Below are 12189 nucleotides of genomic sequence, written 5' to 3' on the forward strand. Positions count from 1 at the left end.
TTGTATTTCTGTGGTATTTGTTGTAATCTCTCCATTTTCATTTCTTACTTTGTTTATTTGTGTCCTCTCTTTTCTTCTTGGTGAGCCTGCCAGAGGTCTGTCAATTTTGTTTACTCTTTCAAAAAACCAGCTCTTGGTTTGATTTTTTTTCTATTTTTTAAATTTCTATTTTATTTATTTCCTCCCTGACCTTTATTATTTCTTTCCTTCTGCTGACTTTAGGTTTTGTTTCTTCTTTTTCTAATTCTTTTAGGTGGTAGGTTAGGTTGTTTATTTGTTTTTTGAGGAAGGACTTTATCGCCATGAACTTCTCTTTTAGGACTGCTTTTGCTGTATCCCATAGATTTTGTGTGGTTGTGTTTTCGTTATTTGTCTTAAGGTATTTTTAAATTTCTTCTTTGATTTCATTATTGACCCATTGGTTTTTTTGGTAGCATGTTTTTAGTCTCCATGCTGTCATTTTTTTCTCATTTTTTTTTCTGTGGTTGAGTTCTAGTTTCACGTCATTGTGGTCAGAGCAGATGCTTGGAATAATTTCTATCCTCTTAAATTTGTTGAGGCTTCCTTTGTGCCTGAGTAGTCTACCCTAGAGTATGCTCCATAAGCACTTGAAAAAAAAATGTATATTCTGTTTCTTGGGGATGTAATGTCTTAAAAATATCAACCAAGTTCAACTGTTCTCTGGCTCTACGGATTTAGGAGTATCAGTTATCTTCTGTGGTCTTGAAGGGCTGTTTTATTTTTTGTCTGTTGTTTTTTATTTAAAGTGGGAGCATTCCCATGTAGGCTGTGCGTCTGATAGTTTTGTTGGGATGGCTGTTCTTTGTATGGGTGGCTGCCATGTTTTTCTTCCACGTGTGTTGGCTGTTATCCCTTTGGGGGTGTGGTTGGTGTGGTGGTGATCAGAGCCTGCCCTGACTGTTGTTGAGTGGGGCCTCCTTTTTTGTTCTGTGGTTGTCACAGCCTTGACAGGGGCTGGGTCTGCTCTCCGTTGGCTGGAATAGAGGCTTCAGACCTGTTTCTGAGCTGTGGTGCGTGGTAGGCCAGGTTGGAGCAGTTCAGCTGGGAAGAAGAGTTGGCAGAAGATGTCCACTGGGAAGTGTCCTCTGTGGTATTGTCTGTCATTTGTTACATGGGCTTACAAGGTACTCTGTGTTGATGCTGCCTTTGTTCCCACCTTAGTGTGGGAATGTAGGCCTGCTCTGGTGTCCCCCAGGTTCTGGGCCTCAGGAACCACCAGTGCAGATCTGCCAGTGTCAGGCACCAGGACCCACCATAGCAAGCATGCAGTCACACACCTGAATCTGTGGTGTGCCACAGGGTCAGCACAGACTCCAGCCCTGCCTCTGTGTATGGTACAGTATGCTGGCCTGTTGTAAATACCCATACTCACCTCGCCATGCACCAGAACTCCACTCACTGCCTGTTCATCCCAGAGGCATGGGTCCACAAAGGGTCTACCCCTCTCTGCCTGGGGTTGTAAACAAACCTCAGTCCTTCCTGTGAAGTTGCAGGGCCGCTGGGTATGGATTCAGCTTTCAGCCCTGCCTCGGTGCATCAGTGACGGCTGTGACCAAGCCCCACCTCTCTTCTTGGAGAACACCCCAGCAATGGAGCCACGTGGAGAAAGCAGCTAGGGCACAGCTCATTGCACCCCTCGCCCCTCAACGCACACCAGCAGTGGTGTTTTTTATGGGGCCCCCTGGCTGTTCTGTTCTGCACCCACCCCTAGCCAGAGCTCATACTGCCCTCCAGTCCCCTGAGGCTGTCTTTGCCCGGGCTCCTCTCTGATCCCCAGCAGCCAGTCCTGGCTTACGCCTGTGGGCTTGCATCTAGGGCTGGGGATCACAGGGATCCTCTGTGCCAGTTTCCTTTAGTTCTGTCTGCCAAGCGGCTGCCATTTTCTCCTTAGAGCCTCGGAAGCTCCACTTCTGTCCACCCAACCTCCTGGCTGGAGAGAGGGCGCCCCAGTATGAGGGTGCTTTTCTTCCTGTGCTGCTCCCTCCCTGTAGGACCTGTCCTGCACCAATTTTTTCTTTTTTCTTTTCTTACTGGATTTTTTGAGAATCCTCCCGTATGTCAAAGTGAGAGATACTCCGCCAGAGTACAGTAGGTGTTCTGTGTGATTCATTGGGTTTGTAGATGTAATTCTTGGTGTATTTGTGGGAGAGGGTGAGTTGTGAGTCTCTCTTCTCTGCCATCTTGGCCCAAACCTTCCTGTTTTTACCGTTTTTAATTTAAAACCTATTTTGTCTCATAGTTACCCCTGCTTTTTTCTTTCTTTCTTTCTTTTGATTACCATTTGCTGAAATATCTTTTTCCACCCCTTCAGTCTCAGTCTATGAGTGTCTTTAAGGCTAAATGAGTCTCATATTGTTGGATCTTTTTTCTTATCCATTTGGCCATTCTATGTCTTTTGATTGAAGAATTTAATCTATTTACATTTAAAATAAATACTAATAGATAAGGACATTTTGTTAATTATTTTCTGGTTGTTTTGTAGATCCATTGTTCTTGTTTCTTACTGCTGTCTTTTTATGTGTTTTGATGTCTTTCACTATTAGTATTCTTTATTTATCATAATGTGTGTGTGTTTGTGTGTAAATACTACTGCTTCTTCCCTTGTCATTACCATGAGGCTTACATATAGTATCTTAAAATTTTAACCCCTTGTTTTAGGCTGATAATGACTCAACTTTGATAGCGTTCCTAAACTTTACACTTTTACTTCCTCTCTCACATTTTAGGTTATTGATGGCACAGTTTACATATGTTTTAATATTTTATATCCAATAACATTGTGGGTTTTCTTTTTTTTACTACTTTTTTTTTATTTTTAAACTAGAGTTTTAAATGAATTATGCACCACTGTTACTATATTACAGAATCTTTCTTTAAATGTATACTTAACATTACCAGTGACTTTTGCCTACCTTCTTGTGTTTTTATGATGTTAATTAGCATCCTTTTACTTCCACAGAAAGAACTCCCTTTAGCATTTCTTATAAGGCAGATCTAGTGGTAATGAATTCCCTCAGCCTCTGTTTGTTTGGGAAAGTCTGTATCTCTCCATTTCTGAAGGACAGCTCTGCCAGGTATAGATTTCTTGGTTGACAGTTTTTCTTTTTCTTTTCTTTTTTTTTGCTTAGTATTTGTCATTTTTTATTTTAAGGTGACTTAACCAATGTAGGGGACATAAGCATTAAAATTATTTTTTATTTTTTATTAAGCTATACATATAACATTGCATAAGTTTAAGGTGTACAATGTGTTGGTTTGACACTTTTTTTTAACATTTTTATTGATTTATAATAATTTTACAATGTTGTGTCAAATTCCAGTGTAGACAGTTTTTTCTTTCAATGTTTTGAATATATAATCCCATTCTCTCCTGGTCTGCAAAGTTTCTGTTGAGAAATCTGCCCATAGCCTTGTGACAGTTCTCTACTCTTTTTTTCTCACTGCTTTCAAAATTCTTTCTTTGTCTTTCACTTTGTCAATTTAATTATAATGTGTCTTGGTGTAGCCCTACTTGGGTTCACCTATTTGGGGACTTTTGGACCTCATAAATCTGATGTCCATTTCTTTCCCCAGGTTGGGGAAGTTTTTAGCCATGATTGCTTTAATATGCTTTCATTCCCTTTCTCTTCTTCTGGAATGCCCATAATGCAAATATTGCTTTTTTTCATTGTGTCATGTAAGTCACATACTCTTTTTATTCTTTTTTCTATTTGCTTCTCTGGATAATTTCAAATGTCCTGTTTTCCAGGTCACCAATTCCTTCTTCTGCATGGTCAAGTCTGTTTTGAAACTCTGTTTTGAATTATTCAATTCAGTCATTGCAATTTTTATCTCCAGGATTTGTTTTTTTTTGATGATTTCTGTTCTTTGCTTGAACTTCTTGTTATGTTTGGCATTGTTTTCCTGACTGTTTAGTTTTCTGTGTGTTCTTGTACTTCACTTAATTTCTTTTGGGAGGATCATTCTGAATTCCTTGTCTGACAATTTATAGATCTCCATTTCTTTTTTTTTTAATCCAAATTCCGTTCAAGTTTTAGATCATTACTGTCTTGGGGTGGCTATTTTTAAGGGCCATGTGCAGGCTGAGAGAGCCGAGGAAACCAGCTGAAAGAAAAATGGAGATGATCAAACCAAGCATTTCCTGGGAGAGTAACCTGGTTTCTTGAGTTATGTATTAGTTCAAATTCAGTCCTTTTTTAATCCTGGAGGTACTTTAGTTCTGTCTGTGAGATTTTACATGATCTGGTTTTGGTGGTTTTTCTGTCACTTGGAGTCAAAACACCATGTCCATGCCATGTCTTACTTTCTAAGATGAAAGATTTTGGCTATCCTGCTACTAACATAACTTAAAAATAAAGCACAGAAATAACTCCCAACTGTAATAGTAGCAGGTTATTGAATTGCAGGATTAAATGTATCAGTGCTGAAAACCGTAGCCTCATCAGCTAACTTTACTGAGCACTTACTCTGTGCAAGGCTCTGTCTCTCTTTGTGTTCATCTTCTCTTTTTAGAGCCGTATGCGGTAGTTGGATATTGTTCCCTTGGTTGGGAACATCACTGAGGAAACTGATGTTCAAAGAAGTTACAGAACTTCCATGAGAACATAGCTAGAGGAGTCCGATCTGGAAACCCAGGTCTCTCTGGTTCTGAAGCAGGGCCATGTGCAGGTTTCCGATCTGGAAACCCAGGTCTCTGCCCCACAACCACCACCAGTTATACCGTGGTATCTTTTTTCTTCTTCTTATTATTGTTATATTTTGTTTTATTTTGTCTGTAGTAATTTATCAAATCATTATAAACTTACATACTTCACCAAGTAATTCCACCTTAATCATTTTGTTGTGTCTTATTCATACTCATTTGAAGAACACAGGGTAGATATAACCTCAGATGATCACATTGAGGTTCAAAGAGTTTGTAGCCTTGCTCAATATCACACAGCTAGTAAGAGCAGGTACCAATATTCCAACACAGGTCTTCTGACTCCAAGTATACTCCAATCCACCAAAGGTCTTACTTGAATCAAAATATTAGCTTCCTGCAGAAAGTAATCTTGAAGAAATAGATTAGTCAGTTTTAAGCTATTCCTTTGCTTGGAAGCAGAGGTGATCATTTCCATTTTCCTCAAAGCACTAACTTGCATGGTGAAACTAGACACTTCTGTGTCTCCTAAATTGGAAATTCAGTATTTTAAAAAATTTTTTTATTGATTTATAATCATTTTACAATGTTGTGTCAGATTCCAGTGTAGAGCACAATTTTTCAGTCATACATGAACTTATGTATATTGATTGTCACATTTTTTTTCCTGTTAGCTACCATAAGATCTTGTGTATATTTCCCTGTGCTATACAGTATAATCTTGTTTATCTGTTCTACAATTTTGAAATCCCATCTATCCCTTCCCACCCTCTGCCCCCTTGATCTCCATTTCTTTAGGCTCAGTTATTGGAGCTTTACTAGTTTCCTTTGGTGGTGTCATGTTTACATGTTTACTGATTTTTTTTTAATCCTTGATTCCTTATGTTGATAATCTGCACATTTTAGTAAGAAGTCTCCAATTCCAGACTTTATAGGTTTACTTTGGCAGAGACAGTTCTTCACCAGTTAGCTCAGTCTGGGTTTCTGGACATGTCTGCTGGTAACACTTATGCAGGTGGAACTTGCTATCAAGGTGTATTTCTAGGTGAGTCCACTGTCCAAGCTGGGGCCTGGGGTGGGTGCTTCTGACTGAGAACAGTTGGATAGGACGTCTGGCTGTGTCCTCTACCTAGAGGAGGCTGTAGGATGGACTCTCCAGTTGCCCGAGTCCTCTGGTCAGGCTTACTAGATAGTTGGAACTGGGTACTACACTCAGCAGTAGGGGGAACTATGAATTAGCTTCCCTGCCTTGGTGGGGCAGCAGAGCAGTTTCCAGGGCCTGACCTTTCATTGTTTGGGGATCTGAATCAGGCAAGAGTGTGCACTGAATTCCACGGCCAGATGAGGCCACTGGTTTTGCTCTGCAGATGGAGAAAGCCACGGGTGATGCCCTCTGTCCAGGTGCCCCTGCAAGCAAGGTTGTTGGGTGGGCTGCACAGCTTCCAGTGTGCTCTGGCTAGGTTTCCTGGCTGGCCCTGCTGAATGCTGAATGTTTCCCTGCCCAGGCACAGTAGGCAAATTGACTCCAAGGCTGGCAGGTCTGTTTGTGGACCTGATTCCAGTCAACCTGAGCACCAAGTACCCTGGCCAAACAGGGCCATTGGCTTTGCTTTGCAGTTGGTCATTTCTGCCTGCTGTACTCTCTACTTGAGTGTTGCTGAGCTCTGCTGCTTCCAGGTGTTTTGGCCAGGCTTTCTGGTTGTGGTGGGGAGGGCCTATGAATTTGTTCCCCTTCTGGGCAGAGCCTAGGATACCCTCAAACTTGGCAAGGCACTTTGTGGTCTTAACACAATCTGTCCAGCTTCCCAAGTTCCCGGCCCTGTGGTGACATAGGCTTTGCTTTGCAGACTGTCAGCTCAGCCCGTCGTGCTCTGCTCAAGCATTGCTGCGTTAGGTAGCTTCCAGGCTTTGGGGTCAAGAGTCATGGGGCTGAAAGCTACACTCAGCAGTGGGCTGGGCTGTGACTCACCTCCCCTGCCTGGGTGGGGTGGGCTAGGCTCTGGGGCCAGTAACGCTCTTGTTTGAGGACCTAAATCAGGCAGACCTGCAGCCCACTAGGTTTCCCGGTCCTGGCTCTGCAGATGAGCAAAGCCTCGGACTGGGACTACGGCTCAGGCCCTGCATGTAGGAACCAGACCTGCCAAGATCCAAGTGCTGGCCATTGCAAGCCCTTCCCCCCTTCTCCTTCACAATTTTATGCCCAGTGTTTAAGCCCCGTGGATTTCCCCACAACCCCTGTGGGGTGAGATCAGAGTAGGGGCGTCCAAGAAGTGCCCCACAATACTGTGGGTGCTAAATGTCCACTCCAGGCTCTCATTTCCTACTAGAAAAACTCAAGGCTCAGGGGGAATGGTGCTGAGCTGGCCTGGGGAAGGGGCAACATGATTGGCACATAGCCATTCCTCTTACCCTTCTCATATAGCCTGTCCTGGTGTCTGTGGTGTGGGATGGGGGGCTTCAGCCTCACCCCTATGTTCTAGGAATTTCACAGTGGTGTCTTGTCCATGACTAGTTTAGTTCTCTTCTTGGGAGAAGGAGAGTAGTCAGGAACTACATATGCCATTATTGTGGTGACATCACTCCCAATACTTCTCCCTCTTTAAGCCAAAAAATATCTTAAGATGTTCACTACATGTTCCTTGTACCAAAAACAGGGAAGATGAGTAAGTGTATTCACTATGCTGGTAGAAAGAAATGAAGGGAGTGAGGAAAGAAAAGAAGTACGTGCTCGAAACGTATCAGGAATTGCGACTGCCAGAGGCACTTGTAATAGCAAAGGCAGAATTTCATGGGCAAAAAAATTTCTGGCCATTGAGTTGCCTTGGGTTCAGTTTATGCTCAGACCAGTTAGAAAATAGTACTTAACAAATGTTTATCTCCTACCCTGACCAGTGCATTGGGTGGTCCTCTACTTAGATCTGAATGTTCATGGCCCATTCAAAACCTAAGGAGGAATATGCATTCCTTCCCCTACCCCTGCCACTCTTTGTGCCCCAAAGGAGCAGGAGAGAAGCTATGGATAGGTCAAATCCAAGGATTTAATGGGCCCTGATGCTTAGGGTAGAGCTTGAGGCACAACAAGCAAAAGTCACATTGCTGGGTCGGACAAGCAAGTTGTCTTTTGGGGGAGCACCTGTTGTATTTTATCTTTTGAGACTGTCCTTATTTCACTCCACCCCTGGGGGGAGGAATTTATTTCACAGACTTCTTAACCATGATTCAAAAGAAAACTCTGCCAATGGCCTCTTGTCTTCAGTCCCCATAAAATACATCTCCTTAGTTGAGGCTCTGCTACGGTTAGTAGAGTTGACCTTCGAATGATGTGGAGGTTATGGGAGCCGACCTTAATGCAGTCAGAAATCTGCGTATCACTTTACAGTTGGCCCTCCATATCCACGGTTCATAGATTTAACCGGCCACAGTACATATTTATTTAAAAGAATCTTATAAGTGGACCCTCGTGGTTTTAAAGCTATGGTGTCAAGGGTTAACTGTATTTCACTTCCCGAGCATCAGGTCATGAGGAGAACTAGAAAGATGAAACTATGAAACGGCTGAAGTTCTAGCTGCTCAAAGCCACTGTGACCAACTGTTCTCATCTAAGGGAACATCCAAGGTCTCTGGATTCCCAATCAGCTCAAGTGAACCTACAGCCAAAATGAGACAGTGTGGATGGAGGTGGTAATGGGAGCACTCCCATTTTCCTGACTGGCCGAGGCAAGATGAAAACACTACTCCAGGGCAGGTTCTGCAGTCTCTGGGAGAAGGCTAATGACAACAGGCATTGCTCAGATACACACTTTTCCTCCTCTAGACGGACAGTCCCCTTCCGAGGATGAGGAGGGCATACCAGAAGGCAGGGTAATCAAAAGCATCATATGCATCATTGGTTGTAATTCCTACTTCCTCAACAAAGGGTGTCAGTGGCATTTTCCAAGCTCTTCTGAGTGATTTCTAATTAGTCACTTGGTACCTGAAGAAGGTTGCATGAAAACAAGATGGAAAAGGTGGGTTAGAAAGAAAAATGTAGTCTCTGGAGGATGAAGTGATTTCTAGGGCGTGTTGTAGTGTTTGGGAGTGACAGACTTTGTTTAAAGATCCCACTCTATGAGCCTTATTTTATGAGAAGCAAACACAACAGAATTTCAGAAGACCCAGCTAAAAATATTCCATGTGCATAAATTTATTTTAAATTTTATTGCATCACATTATACAAGCATTAAACATGGCTTCATGTTGATGACTATTTAAATGTGAAAATTTGTCATTCATGTCAGTACCTTTTGGCTATTTACAAGTAAGGAGTTTCTATGTACTTTATATATCTCTGTATTTGTATGTACATATGTAAGAATACATGACTATACATATGTACACACAGAAATACATCTATGGCCATACACATAGCTATAGATATGTCATATATAATAATCTCCTCAGAAAGATCTGAAATTAAAAAAAAAAGAAAGAAAAAGCTGTAAACAGGGTCTTGTTTGTGTTGTTTGGTGACATGGAATTAGGATCCTATGATGACCTTCTGGGAATGTGTGTCCAGGTGTCCGAATACCCTTTTTAGCCCAGTGTCTGTAAAATTCACATGGGACAGAATGCAAAAAAGGTAGCAAACAGGCTGAAAAACAGGCCCAGTATACAAGTTCCCCTTGGTTTTAAAAACGTGAGAATGTAACTGCCGGTGACGTGCATGCTTGCTTGGTCGAGGATGGTCTATGGATAGATAGCATTTGTGTGCCGGGCTGCGACGTGATTTCACAGCAGCGTGTTTCCCAGGCAGTCCCTTAAGGGTGCTGACCCCTCTGTTGCTGCCGACGTGTGCGACATGCACTGCGGTTGCATTTGAGTCATTCACTTGGATGTGCTTTTGCACGGCCGGGAGAAGTAAACAGAATTCAGGTCCTTGGCCTGGAAATGAACTATTACCTGGGGAAGAAACAGAAGGTATTAAATTCCTATGTACACATGATAACTTAAAGGACACGATGGTGCAGTGGTCTGTACTAAGCATGAACCAAAGACATTCGAAGATTTTGTAACCCCGAACCGAGTCAGGTATGGTATAAACATCCTTGTGCCCGCTGTACAGATGAACAGACTGAGTCAGAGAGGCAGTCTGAAGGAAGGTGACATCCTGCCAACTGTTGGGAAAATAGAGACAGACAAACTCTACACTTTCAAGCAAAATTTAGAAATGCCCTCTTTGGGGAGAGAACAGTCCATAATGATGAGGCCAGAAGACATTCCCAAGTGGTGATGGGTCCTGCCGCCCAGCACAACCCCGAGGTGTGAACAGGCCACTGCTGCACCTTGGTTTCTGGGCACTGGAGCTCCCGGGAGCAGTTCTCTTCACTAATGCCCACCTCCTACTCCAAATAAAGCTATCTGGATAGTCACTGTTTTTTCTCTGAAGGCTGGACCAGAGCCAGAGAAGAGGCAATCAGAATGGGTGCAGGGGCCAGGGGCTTGGGGCAAATTACAGAATCCTAGAAGGTTAAAGCCAGATGGGCTCTTAAAGTATTTAGTCCAACTCCTTTTCTCTTGCAAATGTGAAAACTGAATCCCAATCCTGGGAATATTCCACCCCAGGTCATACAGATAGAGCCTGGAAAAGCCAAATCTGGATTCCAGTGGACTGCAACACGATGCTTAACAACAGAACAAATTCTCTACAGCACTTCATTTGGTAAATGTCTTACACACATTGCCTATCTGAGCTGCATGTTAGTTCTGCCAAATAAGTAGTCTTAGAGTGAAGTAATTTTCCTTAAGTCCCATGTCAAATGGCAGATCTGGGAAAGTGCAAAATTACTACATAGCAAAACTTGGCTTGCCTTTAGTGAAGCCAAGGCCTACTCTGGAACTGAGGGCAGGATTAGTACTGAATATCCATATGCCGCTATCATCATTGTGGCCCGGGGTCTAGGCAATTTCCTGAGTCTGCCTCATACCCAACTCAAAATAACGTCCTGGATGCTCAATACAGATCACAGATCTGGGTTGATGCAACTACACTAATTTAACAACAAACATCTGCAGATATCTGCTATATCATCACCTATATGAAAAATGAAAAACATACTTTTCCCCCTGTATATCTCATTTTTCTTTTGGAGGACAAATTTTGGAAAATGTTTGCAAATGTATTCAGACAAGTAGAGAGAGAGGAATGAAGGACAAGGAAAGCAAAGGAAATGCTGTAATATTAGATTCACAGAGTATCAAAACTGAGGGCTCATCTCATCATTGAAGAAACCTAGGCCCAGAGGAGTTAAGTGACTTGCCCAACGACACACAGCTAGTCACTGACTTGCCAGAGAGTTTTCAGAAGAACTTTCTGACAAGGTATGTGGGAACATTATGGAACTTTTTTTCACAGTGTTTTTAAGCCTTAATACATCCAACTTTTATTAATTGAATATGCATTTAATGAGTACCATGAACTTTGTGCTGTGCTAACGAGCTGGAAGAATAAATTACAATCCATAGAGTTTCCTAAAGATGATTACAATTGTGCTGGAGAAACTAATAGCTGTTTGAAAATCATAAATTAACAACACATATTAATATTTGTCAATACACGTGGCACTGATGCAATAACCAGAAAAGTTTATAAGGAGTGAGTCTCAGTGGCGAATGAGGCTGGGGAAACCTTCTAAGAGGGTATGGTGTGACATGGATCATGGAGGAAAACAATGGGTGATGGAGCGAAGGCCATCTTGGGTGAGATGAAAAGGAGAGTTTAATATCCGCAGGGCAATATGCCCTTTCTTCCTGATTGAAAAGAACAGCCAGCCCGAAGGAGAAGGGAGAGGAAGGTTTATTTCAGGGAACACCAGGCCAACTCACGATGAGCTTGGCTACCAGCCAAAGTGGGGCATAGAGGCAGAGAAGACTTGCGTGCAGAAGGAAGATCAAGTTAAATTTGCAACTAAAGTAAGAAACAAGCTGATTTTGGAAGCTTCAAAGGGTTGACTTTGATCCCTATCAGTAGAACAATGGCGAGCTTTGATTCAGGGAGTTGAAAGCGCCCCTCCTAACCAAGGAGAGCTTTCAGACCAACCTGGTCACGGCCACTCATTGTGGTGTGCTTTTCCATTTTTCTTCCTCTCCTTTCGTTCCTTCTGGAGACGCTCCAGTTCTGCTTCATACATCATCTCCTGAATCAAGTACTTCTCTCTTCTCATTCGATCCCTTAGATCTTTGGGGAGGTCTGGGATCAGATATGAAATGAGGTGCTTTATACAAAACACGAGGTGCTAAAAACACAGGGGAGAAGACAACAGAGTCAGGTCTACTGTGCATCCTTAGTTGGAAAGAGCTCTGGGCGTTGGTCAAGAAATGGGATGTAGAGCACCGGGAGTTTCTGGAAGGTGGGATGAGGCCAGGAGATGGAAGAACATCTCAGGGATAGGACTGAACTTGGTGTGATGGCACCCCAGAGGGAACGAGGTAAAGATGTGGGAAAGAAGGTGGAAAAGCAATGGCCAGAGAAGGCAAGGGAGAGCCTGGAG

General features: G+C 42.8%; 1 protein-coding gene across 1 annotated transcript in view; it reads right to left on the reverse strand.

Annotated features, from left to right (window-relative positions):
• Positions 1 to 8841: 8841 nt before the first annotated feature.
• ANO4 (anoctamin 4) overlaps positions 8842 to 12189 on the reverse strand; it is a 308805-nt gene continuing 305457 nt past the window's right edge. The window contains exons 27-28 of the mRNA XM_072973171.1: positions 11739 to 11934; positions 8842 to 9601 (exon numbers count right to left, since the gene is read on the reverse strand). Of these exons, the coding sequence (XP_072829272.1) occupies positions 11743 to 11934 (192 nt within the window). The 3' untranslated portion in view covers positions 8842 to 9601; positions 11739 to 11742. The remainder of the gene's footprint in view (positions 9602 to 11738; positions 11935 to 12189) is intronic.

This window comes from Vicugna pacos, chromosome 12 (assembly GCF_048564905.1).
Source record: "Vicugna pacos chromosome 12, VicPac4, whole genome shotgun sequence".
In the NCBI taxonomy this organism is placed as follows: Eukaryota; Metazoa; Chordata; class Mammalia; order Artiodactyla; family Camelidae; genus Vicugna; species Vicugna pacos.